Below are 18,106 nucleotides of genomic sequence, written 5' to 3' on the forward strand. Positions count from 1 at the left end.
AAAAAAAAAAAAAAAAGTAAGTTTCTATCTCATATCATTAAAAAGTTATTTATAATTTAGTAAAGCTTGGTTTTAGCTGTCGTATATGACAGCGTCAGACCCGGATGGTTAATTTGAAGTCAGTTTTTAAGATTTTGTTATCAACGTCCTACATGGACAAGCACCTCCTTATCCAGCAGATATAATTAAACCTTATGTACCAGCCCATGTGCTGCATTCCCGAGATGCAGGATTACTGTGTGTTCCAATGGTAAAGAAGAAGTCAGCAGGTCACAGAACTTTTTCTAATCATGCATCTTTTCTGTGGAATAGTCTGACCACTGATTCTGTGGTGTTACAGTAAATCCAGACTAAAGGCTCATTATCTTCCATCACTCTTTAGTTTATGATTCACATTAATTTAGTTCTATTTAATATTCTTTCCGTCCAACTTCAATTTCTGACTTTACTGGTGGAGAAAGAAACAGTCTTATCACAGCCAAATAGTGCTGGTGAAGGTTTGTGAAGTGTACAGTAGGACTTTTCTGTTGGTTAACATGTTAGAACTTAGTAGGTTTACTGTTGTTAGATGATGTGACTGAACTGTTCGTTCTGGCTGGTTTCTGTTGCTTTCTGTTGGAGGACAAGTTGCTGATGAAGAGGAAGACCAGCAGCAACCAGGACCTCTGTGCTGCCAACACAGTTAACCTTCATAGAACCTTTTCCATCATTTGATTCACCAAAATCCTGCCAGGACTAGAGACATGTGAAACCTATGGAGAACTGTGAAAATCTGGAGCATGCTGCTCACAGACTCACCCAATTGGAGTCCATTTTTGGAGATTCTGGTCTTCACCATTTGGATTTTTTTTTTTTTTTTTTAAGCTATTGGTCATTGTGACACCTGGTGCTGCACCATTTCTGTCTTGGAATGTTTGACAATTCTTTGTTGCACTTTGTTTTATGTGTTATTTTGTTACTGTTAACATTTGCCAAAGCAGATGGTCACCTCATAGAGTCTGGTCTGCTTGAGGTTTCTCCCTGTAATCAAAATAGCTGAGGGAGTTTTTCCTGAGCACCGTTGCCAGTGTGCTCCCTCAGAGGGTGGGTAAGGTTAGACCTTCTCTTGTGAAGTGCCTCAAGACGACTTATGTCATGATTTGTCACTGTATAGATAAACTGAATTGAAAGCTGAACTGAACCAGACACTCGTAATGATGTTTTCGGATGTTTAGTGGCGACACAAAGCAGTTTCCTCTGACTTCTTCTTGCCTCGTCCAATAACATTAATTAGCCGCTTAGCCCGCGGCAGTGTTTGTGTTCTAAATCAATAATGCGCCGATTACATTCATTTTTGTCCTGAGTGAAAGATGAGATGATCCCAAAACAACTAAAAACAGAGCTCAGGTTGAAAAATGTGAAATTTAACCAAATAATTGTTCATTTTAAATGTTTTTTTTAAAAATAACATTAATGTTTACCGACATAAGCACATAAGCACAAAAACAGGAGACCAGAACATTCAGTAAGAGAGACTGGAAATGCCTCAGGATACGTTTGAGTCTGGAGCTGCAAAATGGATGGAAGTGTGTGATTGGCAGGTTTTAATAATCTCACACCACGTTTAAATCTGATTAGTGAAGACTTGCACTGACCTGTGTGTGAGCGTAGGTGGCGTTTCAGTGCAGTATGGCTGGGGAATGTCCGGTTACATTCACTACAAATGTAACTGCGGACGCCAGCGTGGACTTCCATGTGCTGCTGTAACGCTGTCTGTGTCTGGAAACGCTTCCCACACAGCAGGCAGAAGATGGCCATGTCCGAACCTGCACAGCAACAGCAAACACACAACGGGCATGTTAGCGTCACATAAATCATTTATTAGTGTGTACAGCAGTACATACAAAGCACACATCGTGTACAAAAAGGTATCGTCATAATAGTGACATGACACTGTCATGAAGGTGTCAATCATTATGTCAACGTCATGAATGTTTATGACTGCTGTCATTAAGTGTCATTCGGTTTTTGTAATGACAAGTTGGCATACAACCGAAGATCAAAAAGGCCAAAGACAACTTCTGGTCATTTCACTTTGATTAAAGTCAAGTTGTTATAATCAAGACAACCCAAAAAATGTCAACTTGTCATTATAAAAACCGAATGACACTTAATGACAGCAGTCATAAATGTTTATGACATTGACATAATGTTTATGACACTTTCATGACTGTGTCATGTAACAGTTATGACAGTGTCACGTCACTATTATGACGATACCTTCAAGGAAATTTAAAAGTTGGCCAAAGATGAAAATTGTCAGAAATATATATATATATATATATATATATATATATATAAAAATACTAAAAGTCTCAACATTAAAAAAAACAAAAGCACAAAAACAAACAAAAAAATGTTGTAAAGTTGTAAAATTACAATAATAATTATGTTTTAAATGAAACATCTGATAAGAGAATCACATGACCCGACCAAAACTCCATATATGTCTAAAACATGGAAAAAGAGACTGGAATGGATGTGCACGCCTCAATCTATTAGTGTCGCTCAGGACAGGACGGCGCCATTACTAAGGGTGGAGATGTGCTGATCAATAATAATAAACTGACCGCTTTTTTTGCACTAGCGTCGCTATTTCTTAACGGATTTTAATAAATGTAGGCTTGTTTTAAAGCCATTTGAAAGCTCTTTCCAATGAACCTATGCATGTGTGGGTGAAAAAAAAAACTTATGTAAAATGCATAAATTTGGGGAAATTATGACAAACTGTGCTGCTTTTCTGTCTCTATTGTCGCTATTTGTTAACAGATTTTAATAAAAGTAGGCTTGTTTTAAAGCCCTTTAATTGCTCTTTCTAATGAACCCATACATGTCTGGGTAGAAAAAAATGTTTTATGTAAAGTGTGGAAATTTGGGGAAAATATGCCATTCTGTTCATTTATTGTGATGTTTTTTTCCCTGTCATCATAATTCTCAATGGATTTTTATAAATGAAGCCATGCAAGTTGTATTCAAGCTGATTAAAAGCTCGAATGAACCCATACATGCCTGGATAAAAAATCCTTATGTATTAAAATATAAATCTGAAGTATGCCTTGCCATTGTGGTCATTTACCTTTCTGCTTTTTCCACTGTAATATTACTGCTAGTCTTTTAATGACAACAACATATATATATATATATATATATATATATATATATATATATATATATACATATATATATATATATATATATATACATATATATATATATATATATATATATATATATATACATATATATATATATATATATATATATATATATATATATGATTTTTACTAACATTTTATTACAAGTAGATATAAAGCCATTCAGAATTTATGACTTTTAACCCTCAGTCAGGGTAAAAAGTACCTCCTCCATCCCCTCCAACCACACTGTTAAAATTTAAATGCCGCCTGTGACCACCATGTACATATCATATTAAACAACTGCAAGTATATATATAGACATAAATATATTTAAACATTTTTGTTTCCATATCTGTATGCATGTGAACACAGCTTAATGAAAAGAACTTACACTGTTGAGTTATAGTCTCAGTATATTGATATTAAATTGCGACATAACGACTTTAAAATAGACATTTATTTTACATAATTACATTAAGGCTCCTGTACAGTTCATTTTAGTATTCGGAAATTTGTTTTTGTAGTTGGTGCAATTAATCGTGAAGCACTGGCTGCCTTTTTCCCTCATTTCACTTCTGTTTAAACTGGCTCAAGGTGCTCTCTCCACCCTTAGTAATGGCAGCTGTGCGGCACACTGCTAGTCATGTGACATCCATTCCAGGTCTCTATTTCCATGGTCTAAACTTACTAAAAAAAACCCACACTCCTGAAAAGTGTTCAATAATGCATAATGAAGCACACAAGCCTAAATAAACACACACACACACACACACACACACACACACACATATATACATATATATATATATATATATATATATACATATATATATATATATATACATATATATATATATATACACACACACACAACAAAAATATAAACGCAACACTTTTGGTTTTGCTCCCATTTTGTTTGAGATAAACTCAAAGATCTAAAACTTTTTCCACATACACAATATCACCATTTCTCTCAAATATTGTTCACAAACCAGTCTAAATCTGTGATAGTGAGCACTTCTCCTTTGCTGAGATAATCCATCCCACCTCACAGGTGTGCCATATCAAGATGCTGATTAGAAACCATGATTAGTGCACAGGTGTGCCTTAGACTGTCCACAATAAAAGGCCACTCTGAAAGGTGCAGTTTTCTTTTATTGGGGGGGGGGGGGGGGGGGGGGGGGGATACCAGTCAGTATCTGGTGTGACCACCATTTGCCTCATGCAGTGCAACACATCTCCTTCGCATAGAGTTGATCAGGTTGTCAATTGTGGCCTGTGGAATGTTGGTCCACTCCTCTTCAATGGCTGTGCGAAGTTGCTGGATATTGGCAGGAACTGGTACACGCTGTCGTATGCCGGTCCTGAGCATCCCAAACATGGTCAATGGGTGACATGTCCGGTGAGTATGCCAGCCATGCAAGAACTGGGACATTTTCAGCTTCCAAATATTGTGTACAGATCCTTGCAACATGGGGCCGTAAAATTATCCTGCTGCAACATGAGGTGATGTTCTTGGATGTATGGCACAACAATGGGCCTCAGGATCTCGTCACGGTATCTCTGTGCATTCAAAATGCCATCAATAAAATGCACCTGTGTTCTTCGTCCATAACAGACGCCTGCCCATACCATAACCCCACCGCCACCATGGGCCACTCGATCCACAACATTGACATCAGAAAACCGCTCACCCACACGACGCCACACATGCTGTCTGCCATCTGCCCTGGACAGTGTGAACCGGGATTCATCCGTGAAGAGAACACCTCTCCAACGTGCCAAACGCCAGCGAATGCGAATTTGCCCACTCAAGTCGGTTCTGACGACGAACTGGAGTCAGGTTGAGACCCCGATGAGGATGACGAGCATGCAGATGAGCTTCCCTGAGACAGTTTCTGACAGTTTGTGCAGAAATTCTTTGGTTATGCAAACCGATTGGTTCAGCAGCTGTCCAAGTGGCTGGTCTCAGACGATCTTGGAGGTGAACATGCTGGATGTGGAGGTCCTGGACTGGTGTGGTTACACGTGGTCTGCGGTTGTGAGGCTGGTTGGATGTACTGCCAAATTCTCTGAAACGCCTTTGGAGACGGCTTATGGTGGAGAAATGAACATTCAATACACGAGCAACAGCTCTGGTTGACATTCCTGCTGTCAGCATGCCAACTGCACGCTCCCTCAAATCTTGCGACATCTGTGGCATTGTGCTGTGTGATCAAACTGCACCTTTCAGAGTGGCTTTTTATTGTAGGCAGTCTAAGGCACACCTGTGCACTAATCATGGTGTCTAATCAGCATCTTGATATGGCACACCTGTGAGGTGGGATGGATTATCTCAGCAAAGGAGAAGTGCTCACTATCACAGATTTAGACTGGTTTGTGAACAATATTTGAGGGAAATGGTGATATTGTGTATGTGGAAAAAGTTTTAGATATTTGAGTTCATTTCATACAAAATGGGAGCAAAACCAAAAGTGTTGCGTTTATATTTTTGTTGAGTGTATATATATATATATATATATATATATATATATATATATATATATATGCATGTGTGTGTGTTTATCGAAGATGATTTTTTAACAACATATCAAAATTGTGATGCAAGGGGGAAACCACACCCACACAGGATTCTCATCAGCATCAACTGTTTGCTCATGCCAGAGTTCAATCAGCTGACTCCGTACTAGAGGATGTAAAAGATTTCCCCACATTAAAAACAGGTTATTTTTATTAAAACTGTTGGGTGCCTTCATTTGTTTTTCAGTTGTTTTTAATCCAACAAGCACACAAAATTGGAAACAACCTTCTTGGTACAGATAAAAGTGGCAGCCACAATCACCGGGAAAACTTTCTTTTGGAGTTTGACACACCAAAGAAGCACAAATAACATTTCGAGCAGCTGCACAGAAAAACAACCAGGAAAATATTTTCCTCAAAGGGTCAAGAAAAGGCAGCGTCACCGTGGAACTATCAAAGGCTGTCACCTTGGCCTGCAATGTCAGCTGCACTCAAAGCACACCTCAAGGCACTTACCCCCACACACCACAGGTCCCCACATGTCACACACACATGCACCAACTGATTCACATGTGGCGTGCTTCATAAGTTGGCAGGAAGCATTTTTGAGAGGAAAGGTGCGCACAGTATTCCACGTTTCAGTGAATGTGCAGAAAGATAAAGATCTCCTAAGCAATGCTTCAATCGATGTCAACTCCAGCAGGCGCTGTGCATTTTGTCCAACCAAGATTAAGACTCACACAAACAGAAAATCACAGGCGCACACCTCGCACGCTGCCGTGAACACACTGCCTTCACACTTTTTCAATTACCAGGCTGGGGAAAACTCTGGGGAAGGCCTGAGTGTTTGGAGCTCAGTTTCTATTTCATCAGTCAATAACACATCTTTGGGGCAAAGCTGACACTAATTTAAAAATCTATGAAGAGCAGCACGCCCCACGTTCATAACCAGTGCAGGAGGAGGAGGGGCCACGGTAGATCAATCAGCGCGCGGCATGGCAGGAAGCAGAAAGGAGGGAGGACACCAAGACGAAGGATGGAGACGAGCAGCTAGAGACGGGAGAGGACTGTAAATGCAAAAGTCTCATCACTTTATCTCAGAGCTTGATTTTGTGAAAAAGGAGGATGTTTTCACTGAACACGTCTGAAAGTCTGCAGCCACAGAAACCTTTTTGCAGGAGAAGTAATGGATCATGTGCCATTCACGGTCTCCAGAGGATCAGCAATACAAAGCATAAGGCACCGCTCACCTCCGACTGCTCCACTGCCGAGTCACTATTTCAACACTGTTCTTGTTCACACCGTCAGAAAACGCTACAGATGTATAATAATCCCCCCCCCACTCCCACCCGCTCTGCCATACGAGCTGCTGCACATCCAGAATGTAATATAAAGCAAAATCAGTTTTAAAATCAAAACAAAACACAAAATTCCTCCGTGTTCAAACAAACAGCTCATTTTATTTTTCTGAGTTTAAGTGTAGGAGTTCATCTCTGAAGCTGTAAATCTGCACTTTGAGTTTGGGGGTCATTGTTTCATGGTGGACATGCCGCTTAGTTTTCCGTTAAAGTCCACGTGTGTATGTAACCTGCATTACTTTGTGATGTCATGCAGTACATGAATTTTATTTCAGGGTCCAAACAATCACACTTATGAAATATGATGATAGCAACTGGGGTGATGGTGTAGTGCAGGGGTTCTCAATCCGGTCCTCAAGGACCCCTGAACCTGCACATTTTCCATCTCTGCCTGCGCTGCCACAAGCTGATTTGCTAATTTAGGTTCACAGCCAATTAACTCCTAACAGACACCTGAATTAGCAAATCAACTTGTGGAAGAGCAGGGAGAGATGGAAAATGTGCAGGTTTGGGGGTCCTTGAGGACTGGTGTCGCTGACTGAATGGTCCCACACTAAAAATTAGACCCCCTGCCTTCACTGCGCATGCGTCATTTCGGACCACAGCAGCAATACACTGATTATTGCCTCATTTCTGCTTAAAACGACCTCGTTTCTGCTAAAAGCTGTGACTTTGTCATCTGATGGTTAATAATCACATTATTTCCTTTGATCGCTTTGGGTGTAGAGAGTCAGACTCAGACATGCTGCTGTCACCCTCTGATTGCTTCCTCCATCCTTTATTATGAAATAATGCTGAATTTATGTGGAAATGATTGTGGTACAAAAGCTTCCGATATCTGTCGCTAAGATACATGATGACTGGAGTGCTGTTTGAAGCAGAAACGAGGTGATAATCAGTGAATCGCTCCTAATGCTCAGAAATTATGCATGCACAGTGAACACAGGGCAGACCAAATTTTTAGGGGGGACCGTTCAGTTGGTGACACCGCATTAAAAAGCCTTTATCTAGTGGAGAAGTGCTGGCCTTGAGACCAGAGGTTCCTTGGTTCAAACCCCAGCTAGACTAGAAAATCATGAAGTGCCCTTGGGTAAGATCCTTAATCCCCAAGTTGCTCCTGGTGTGCAGTGAGCACCGTGCATGGCAGCATCCTGACATCAGTGTGTGTGTGTGTGTGTGTGTGTATATATATGGGTGAATGCGAGGCATCATTGCAAAGCACTTTGAGCTTCTGGTATAGATGGAACAGCGCTACATAAATGCAGTCCATTTTAGCAATGGCTGAGTAGGAACTTTGTTGACTCTCACAATGTTCTTCTCTGATACCAAAGAATGGATGAAGAAAGGGTTAACCTCTTTGCGGTCGAACACGGTTTTGTCTGCAGACATCCGTCCCGATGGATCTCTGGTGGTTGGCTCTCACTGCGGTATTGTATCACTTCCTGTTCCGGAGCACAGCGGTGTTTTGCTGTATCTGTTAGCTGTTTAATCTGCGCAGTTAGACTGATCGTTAGCTAGATAACGATTTGTTTCACAGTGTAATCTTCACATGCCTTAACTAAAGCACTCCCTCTGCTGAATCACCTCTAAATATTATTTACACATTATTCACTTTGTGTGTTTTTAGGAATCCGCTAGCTTAGCGCAGCTACTAGCTCTTAGCCGGTTTAGCATGGCGGCTTCTGTCTCTCTCGCACTTTTCTGCTCTGGGTGTGAAATGTTTAGTTATTCCTTGGCCTCCTTTAGCAGTAATGGTACTTGTAATAAGTGTAGCTTATTCGTAGCTTTAGAGTCCAGGCTGGGCGAATTGGAGACTCGGCTCCGCACCGTGGAAAATTCTACAGTTAGCCAGGCCCCTGTAGTCAGTGCGGACCAAGGTAGCTTAGCCGCCGTTAGTTTCCCTCTGGCAGATCCCGAGCAGCCGGGAAAGCAGGCCGACTGGGTGACTGTGAGGAGGAAGCGTAGCCCTAAACAGAAGCCCCGTGTACACCGCCAACCCGATCACATTTCTAACCGTTTTTCCCCACTCGACGACACACCCGCCGAGGATCAAACTCTGGTTATTGGCGACTCTGTTTTGAGAAATGTGAAGTTAGCGACACCAGCAACCATAGACAATTGTCTTCCGGGGGCCAGAGCAGGCGACATTGAAGGAAATTTGAAACTGCTGGCTAAGGCTAAGCGTAAATTTGGTAAGATTGTAATTCACGTCGGCAGTAATGACACCCGGTTACGCCAATCGGAGGTCACTAAAATTAACATTGAATCGGTGTGTAACTTTGCAAAAACAATGTCGGACTCTGTAGTTTTCTCTGGGCCCCTCCCCAATCGGACCGGGAGTGACATGTTTAGCCGGATGTTATCCTTGAATTGCTGGCTGTCTGAGTGGTGTCCAAAAAATGAGGTGGGCTTCATAGATAATTGGCAAAACTTCTGGGGAAAACCTGGTCTTGTTAGGAGAGACAGCATCCATCCCACTTTGGATGGAGCAGCTCTCATTTCTAGAAATCTGGCCAATTTTCTTAAATCCTCCAAACCGTGACTATCCAGGGTTGGGACCAGGAAGCAGAGTTGTAGTCTTACACACCTCTCTGCAGCTTCTCTCCCCCTGCCATCCCCTCATTACCCAATCCCCGTAGAGACGGTGCCTGCTCCCAGACCACCAATAACCAGCAAAAATCTATTTAAGCATAAAAATTCAAAAAGAAAAAATAATATAGCACCTTCAACTGCACCACAGACTAAAACAGTTAAATGTGGTCTATTAAACATTAGGTCTCTCTCTTCTAAGTCCCTGTTAGTAAATGATATAATAATTGATCAACATATTGATTTATTCTGCCTTACAGAAACCTGGTTACAGCAGGATGAATATGTTAGTTTAAATGAGTCAACACCCCCGAGTCACACTAACTGCCAGAACGCTCGTAGCAAGGGCCGAGGCAGAGGATTAGCAGCAATCTTCCATTCCAGCTTATTAATTAATCAAAAACCCAGACAGAGCTTTAATTCATTTGAAAGCTTGACTCTTAATCTTGTCCATCCAAATTGGAAGTCCCAAAAACCAGTTTTATTTGTTATTATCTATAGTCCACCTGGTCGTTACTGTGAGTTTCTCTGTGAATTTTCAGACCTTTTGTCTGACTTAGTGCTTAGCTCAGATAAGATAATTATAGTGGGCGATTTTAACATCCACACAGATGCTGAGAATGACAGCCTCAACACTGCATTTAATCTATTATTAGACTCAATTGGCTTTGCTCAAAATGTAAATGAGTCCACCCACCACTTTAATCATATCTTAGATCTTGTTCTGACTTATGGTATGGAAACTGAAGACTTAACAGTATTCCCTGAAAACTCCCTTCTGTCTGATCATTTCTTAATAACATTTACATTTACTCTGATGGACTACCCAGCAGTGGGGAATAAGTTTCATTACACTAGAAGTCTTTCAGAAAGCGCTGTAACTAGGTTTAAGGATATGATTCCTTCTTTATGTTCTCTAATGCCATATACCAACACAGTGCAGAGTAGCTACCTAAACTCTGTAAGTGAGATAGAGTATCTCGTCAATAGTTTTACATCCTCATTGAAGACAACTTTGGATGCTGTAGCTCCTCTGAAAAAGAGAGCTTTAAATCAGAAGTACTTGACTCCGTGGTATAACTCACAAACTCGCAGCTTAAAGCAGATAACCCGTAAGTTGGAGAGGAAATGGCATCTCACTAATTTAGAAAATCTTCACTTAGCCTGGAAAAAGAGTCTGTTGCTCTATAAAAAAGCCCTCCGTAAAGCTAGGACATCTTACTACTCATCACTAATTGAAGAAAATAAGAACAACCCCAGGTTTCTTTTCAGCACTGTAGCCAGGCTGACAAAGAGTCAGAGCTCTATTGAGCCGAGTATTCCTTTAACTTTAACTAGTAATGACTTCATGACTTTCTTTGCTAATAAAATTTTAACTATTAGAGAAAAAATTACTCATAACCATCCCAAAGACGTATCGTTATCTTTGGCTGCTTTCAGTGATGCCGGTATTTGGTTAGACTCTTTCTCTCAGATTGTTCTGTCTGAGTTATTTTCATTAGTTACTTCATCCAAACCATCAACATGTCTATTAGACCCCATTCCTACCAGGCTGTTCAAGGAAGCCCTACCATTATTTAATGCTTCGATCTTAAATATGATCAATCTATCTTTATTAGTTGGCTATGTACCACAGGCTTTTAAGGTGGCAGTAATTAAACCATTACTTAAAAAGCCATCACTTGACCCAGCTATCTTAGATAATTATAGGCCAATCTCCAACCTTCCTTTTCTCTCAAAAATTCTTGAAAGAGTAGTTGTAAAACAGCTAACTGATCATCTGCAGAGGAATGGTCTATTTGAAGAGTTTCAGTCAGGTTTTAGAATTCATCATAGTACAGAAACAGCATTAGTGAAGGTTACAAATGATGATCTTATGGCCTCACACAGTGGACTCATCTCTGTGCTTGTTCTGTTAGACCTCAGTGCTGCTTTTGATACTGTTGACCATAAAATTTTATTAGAGATTAGAGCATGCCATAGGTATTAAAGGCACTGCGCTGCGGTGGTTTGAATCATATTTATCTAATAGATTACAATTTGTTCATGTAAATGGGGAATCTTCTTCACAAACTAAGGTTAATTATGGAGTTCCACAAGGTTCTGTGCTAGGACCAATTTTATTCACTTTATACATGCTTCCCTTAGGCAGTATTATTAGATGGCATTGCTTAAATTTTCATTGTTACGCAGATGATACCCAGCTTTATCTATCCATGAAGCCAGAGGACACACTCCAATTAGCTAAACTGCAGGATTGTCTTACAGACAAAGACATGGATGACCTCTAATTTCCTGCTTTTAAACTCAGATAAAACTGAAGTTATTGTACTTGGCCCCACAAATTTTAGAAACATGGTGTCTAACCAGATCCTTACTCTGGATGGCATTACCCTGACCTCTAGTAATACTGTGAGAAATCTTGGAGTCATTTTTGATCAGGATATGTCATTCAAAGCGCATATTAAACAAATATGTAGGACTGCTTTTTTGCATTTACGCAATATCTCTAAAATTAGAAAGGTCTTGTCTCAGAGTGATGCTGAAAAACTAATTCATGCATTTATTTCCTCTAGGCTGGACTATTGTAATTCATTATTATCAGGTTGTCCTAAAAGTTCCCTGAAAAACCTTCAGTTAATTCAAAATGCTGCAGCTAGAGTACTGACGGGGACTAGAAGGAGAGAGCATATCTCACCCATAATGGCCTCTCTTCATTGGCTTCCTGTTAATTCTAGAATATAATTTAAAATTCTTTTTCTTACTTATAAGGTTTTGAATAATCAGGTCCCATCTTATCTTAGAGACCTCATAGTACCATATCACCCCAATAGAGCGCTTCGCTCTCAGACTGCAGGCTTACTTGTAGTTCCTAGGGTTTGTAAGAGTAGAATGGGAGGCAGAGCCTTCAGCTTTCAGGCTCCTCTCCTGTGGAACCAGCTCCCAATTCGGATCAGGGAGACAGACACCCTCTCTACTTTTAAGATTAGGCTTAAAACTTTCCTTTTTGCTAAAGCTTATAGTTAGGGCTGGATCAGGTGACCCTGAACCATCCCTTAGTTATGCTGCTATAGACTTAGACTGCTGGGGGGTTCCCATGATGCACTGTTTCTTTCTCTTTTTGCTCTGTATGCACCACTCTGCATTTAATCATTAGTGATTGATCTCTGCTCCCCTCCACAGCATGTCTTTTTCCTGGTTCTCTCCCTCAGCCCCAACCAGTCCCAGCGGAGGACTGCCCCTCCCTGGGCCTGGTTCTGCTGGGGGTTTCTTCCTGTTAGGGGGGTTTTTTCCTTCCCGCTGTCGCCAAGTGCTTGCTCACAGGGGGTCGTTTTGACCGTTGGGGTTTTTACGTAATTATTGTATGGCCTTGCCTTACAATATAAAGCACCTTGGGGCAACTGTTTGTTGTGATTTGGCGCTATATAAATAAAATTGATTGATTGATGGAATACACAAGGGGACGGTGTTTACTGAGAAGGAAGTTATATGAAGAGGAGACAAAGTGCGTGGATTAAAGAGATTCATTCAGTTTTCTGTCCTGCTGCACATGTAAGTCAAACACCCATTAATGTTTTTTTTTTTTTTAAATGGAAGTCACTTGGTTTAACCCTCTGGGGTCTGAGGGCATTTTTGGACAGTTCATTCACATGGCATAAATGTTTTATTATTGCTGTTAACAGCTCTCCCTGCATCCCACAATCAAGTTTTATGTATTTTTTTCAGGACAATGTGTGCTTTCAGAATATATATGTTTTTGTTGTGTTTTATAAGTGTAATAAAGGTTCACAATCAAAAATAGGCAAGGAAAAAATAAAGAAAAAAATAATTTTCCACACATTTACTCTAAACAGACAGCAAACTATAATAAACAGCTGTTTTGACACTTTATAAAGGTAATTTGAGGTCTTGTGTGAAAGACTGTACAACAAAAAGGTTCAAACAATAAACACAAATGCACATTTTGAACAATATATACAAAATGGTCTATGTGTTTTGTTACACACTCTTTGTTTGAGCACGTGAGATTGTCATCAGAGGCTCTCCGTCTGCTCCTCCTTTCAGTGATCACTGTGCGTAATGGCACAGGGCGCACTGAGTATGTGCTAATAGTATGTACTCATTGGAGAACACAGGGGGCTATTCAAACGGGCCAACTAGTAACATATCACTCCTGAAAATGATCTTTGGCTTTTCACGTGAGGTAAATCTGCCCTATGATTGGATTTTGGAAAACTATGTGATGGTGAACCAATTCCAATTGGACACTCACATTGCGCATGTCATCACACAGCTTCTATGAGGAGTACAATGATGTCTGATGGCTGGCTCAAATGTCCGCGGAGCTAACTTTTCAGCAAAAAAAAAAAAAAAAAGTAAGTTTCTATCGCATATCATTCAAAAGTTATTTATAATTTAGTAAATCTTGGTCTTAGCTGTCGTATACAACGGTGTCAACCCCAGAGGGTTAATAACCATCACAGAAATATCTGGAATGCATTTGTTAAGAAGTGGACTGAGTTTTGTGTTAAACACTTGTGAGTCTGAAACAATGGTTAATTAAACACAGCCACAGCTCTGTTAAAAGGATAAACAGAGATAGTTCAACGTGATTTGTGTTGGAATGAAAACAGTAGAATGCGAGTCGTGGTGATGTTTCAGTTCATACTCAGGAACACAACATTCAGGCATCTTCACTCGAGACTATAATGACTATACAAACAAATCAAGAGCGGAACAATGGGAAAAAAAAGCTCTCAAATCTTTGTATGGACCCGCAACTTGAAGTTATGAGCTGTGTGTCGCCGCACTGAACATGCAGATTGCTCAATTCATTTTGCTTGTGTCGTTTTGCTCGTTTTCATTTGAAATAAACATGAAGCCCCCACTTATTCCTGGACCAGGTCATCAGAAGAAAGGCACCAAGAGAAATGGTTTTCTGACATGAAAATAAGAGCAATAACAACAACAACAAAAAATGTTAGAATGTAACACAAAATTTATCTCAGACTGAAAACAGTCATCTGTTGAGAACAGTCACATCCAGCACCAGCATTCATTAAACTCAAACAAGGAGATTCACCCAACTGCTTCAGTATTGTGCTGCAATTCCACCACAGTTACCTCCTCTGTCCTCTGATCCCACTCACTCACTCACTCACTCACTCACTCACTCACTCACTCACTCACTCACTCACCTCTGACTGACAACCATCCATCAGCTGGAGATCCCTGAAGATGATGATCACTTGGAGTCACAAAGCAACACACTATAGTTAGGAAGTGCTGTGTCTCTCTCACACACACACACACACACACACACACACACACACACACACACACACACACACACACACACACACACACACACACACACACACACACACACACACACACACACACACACACACACACACACGATCACTAAGACGCCGCCACAATTAAAAAGAAACCAGCTCTGGAATGTAACGTGTCAGCTGACCTCTGACCTCAGGCTGTTGTTAGCATTGCGGAAACATGAAACCCAGATACCAACACACATGCACACACACGAACACACACTCTTCGAATAGCAGGATGAAGTCAGGATGTTTCTGTGCACGTTTCTTCACCCTCTTACTGCTTTAAAACCCTTTTTAATGTTCACTTCAACTGTTTGGTAGAACATTTGAGATCTACTGCATTCTGTTGAAAAATGTGTGGATGTTTAAGGGTTAATAACTAGGAAAGCTCCCAGAGATCTCCAAATGAAGGAGGAGAGTTCAGAAGTATTTTTCTTTTTTTGATATCTAGGCTGGATGCACGTGTGTGTGTGTGTGTGTGTGTGTGTGTGTGTGTGTGTGTGTGTGTGTGTGTGTGTGTGTGTGTGTATACGTACTTTAAGGTACGCAATCTGCTTTTCTACAATCCAACAACCATTAAACTGTTTCCTCTGCTTTGTGAGACAATCAGGCCATCACATAACGGCCGCCCCTCCTCTGTGAGTGTGCAAACGTAACAAATGAGCCACAAAAAAAACAAAACAAAACATCAGTTTACTTTGGTCCATACATATGACCTTGGAGTGCTGTAGTACTACTGTGCAAATACTCATACATCACTTTAAAGTGCTACATATGAAACTCGCTGATTCCCTTCCCCGGGGCAAATCTGATTCAGACACTGAAAGGAAAACTTCATCTCCACCAACAAAGCTATCACCTCCCACCGATCCCGGATTCCAGAGATCTGTTAGGGCGCGACTAAAGCTGCCTCAAGAAGACACAGCTTGTTTACAACACCTCGTGTGACACCACGTTTGCTGTCTGTCCATTTGATGCAAAGAGGAAGACATTCTCAGGTGTTCCAGCTTGTGAAGCTGCTATGTAGAACATGCCATGTGGAAAAAAAAAAGTCATGGCAAAGCCACGGTGTGACAGGAAACTATGCTACTGCAACTTATAAAAATGAAGAGGAAAAAAATAAGCAGAAAAGTATGACACCAACCTTTTAGCACACTTTCAGATGAAGATGCAGCACAAAAGTGTCTCTCCCCTTATGCCAATATGGCACCCCCACACCCCAACCCATGCCAATGTGTACTAAAGTGCTCAATAGGCTATGTCACTCCCTGCATGTCAAAGTATATGTGTGCCAAGTTGAGGTCAATTCTAAGGTACCATGTGGACAGGAGAAACAGAAACACACACACACACACACACACACACACACACACACACACACACACACACACACACACACACACACACACACACACACACACACACACACACACACACACACACACACACACACACACACACACACACACACTTACTTGTCTGTCTCTCAATATGTAGATGATCAAATGCAACATGGTCAGTTTACACAAACTTGGAACTGATCATTAGCTGCACACCGATTACACGTCAGCAGTTCAAGGCCCCGCCAGAAGTCGACACCCTTCTGACCTCACCCGTTCTGCTCGAACGTGTGCCGTTTGTGTTCCTGAAGGAGCAAGTGGTTTGAAGCGTGGAACTGCTCATGTTTGCTACATGCAGGTGCTGAGCAAAATACTCGCCGTTGTCCGTGTGAACCCTGATTAGTGCTGGACTAAATTAAATGGTCCAAACTTTGCAGCCCGTGTGTGTGTGTGTGTGTGTGTGTACCTCTGATAGATAAAGAGAGGAGAGCATATAAAAGAGGAAGGAAAGGTGGGGAAAAACTACTTGACCCAGGAGGTCCATTACAGTGTAAAATTGAGTCAGCCCAAAGTGACACCTGGAAGGACGAGCTGCTGTGTGTGTATGTGAGCGTGCACGCGTGCAAGCATGCAGGGAGGAATGTCTCAGTCTTGTTTGGCTGTTTTGGAATAATCTACCTTCTCTTTCTAGTCTCTCTCTTTCTGTCCCATTTATTTGGACGGACTCAGGCAGTTAGTGGGTGGTGGTATGCGGCTGCAGCAGTATCTTAATGGACCTGGAGTGGCAGGCCCACTATTATTTAAGTAGGGATGGACAGAGGAACGTAATGGAGAGGAATACTACCCGATGGGAGGTGACAGTGGTCGGATGGGCCCGAAGCAGAGAAATGGTCTCGTGCTCGGAGCTGGTCTTCTGCGGAGACAAAAGTTCTGTTTCTGATGAGCAGCAAAGTGTTTCCATAAACACAGGATTTACATACTGGCCTGAAACCTTTAACTCTAACAAGTGAAAAAGCACCGTTAAAAGGTCTACAGTCACAAAGGTGAGGCTGCTTTTTAACATCCGCTGTGCTGGCGCTGTGATTCACGTAGTTAAATGTGTCCTGAGCGCGGCCTGCAATGCAGCGCTCCGAACAGAAGACCTGCCAGAGTTAATGAAGCTGAGAGCAGCGGGATCTCAGCACAAGGTGTTCAATCACACAACATTACCACGGCCCTCAACCTCGCCGCCGCTCACCGCTGTCAATAGCATTCTATGAAAAACTACAGAGACGACAGAGAGGCCAGAGTGTCAAACAAATCAATCACACAAACAAACACGGAAAAACAACACAAATACGATACCAAGTTAGCACAAAATGAACTCGGATGACTTCATGTGTCAGTCAGTTACTGCCTCCAAATGCTGCAAGACTACAGACAATCTCTACAATACTTCTTAATTAAAATACATATATTCTGTCATCTCTGTTTGTGTATATGATTTTTAATAAAGAATGACTCTGTTTGATTCGTGGAGCAGATAATATCAATGTTACTGCAAAATCATCCAAATGCTGGCACAAGCAAACAAATTTGGCATGATGACTCCCAAGAGTACTTGACAAATCTGGTCGATTGGTTACTTCAAAGTCCAAGATGGCGGCCATTTCCCAAGATCCACCAAAATAGACATTTTGCATACAAATGCTCCTAAACACAATGGATTTGTTTTGCAGCAACAGTGAAATCTAAGACGGCGCCCAATTTCATGATGGCCGCCAAATCAACCCAAACATCTT

At 41.2% G+C, this 18,106-nt stretch overlaps 1 protein-coding gene across 2 annotated transcripts in view; it reads right to left on the reverse strand.

Moving 5' to 3' along the window:
- The window catches only part of zbtb16a (zinc finger and BTB domain containing 16a), a 350,151-nt gene that overhangs the window by 62,509 nt on the left and 269,536 nt on the right, over window positions 1–18,106 (reverse strand). For both annotated transcript variants that reach the window (XM_034177822.1, XM_034177821.1), the window contains exon 5: window positions 1,635–1,805. In XM_034177822.1, coding sequence (XP_034033713.1) covers window positions 1,635–1,805 — 171 coding nt within the window. The remainder of the gene's footprint in view (window positions 1–1,634; window positions 1,806–18,106) is intronic.

This window comes from Thalassophryne amazonica, chromosome 9 (genome assembly GCF_902500255.1).
Source record: "Thalassophryne amazonica chromosome 9, fThaAma1.1, whole genome shotgun sequence".
NCBI lineage: Eukaryota > Metazoa > Chordata > Actinopteri > Batrachoidiformes > Batrachoididae > Thalassophryne > Thalassophryne amazonica.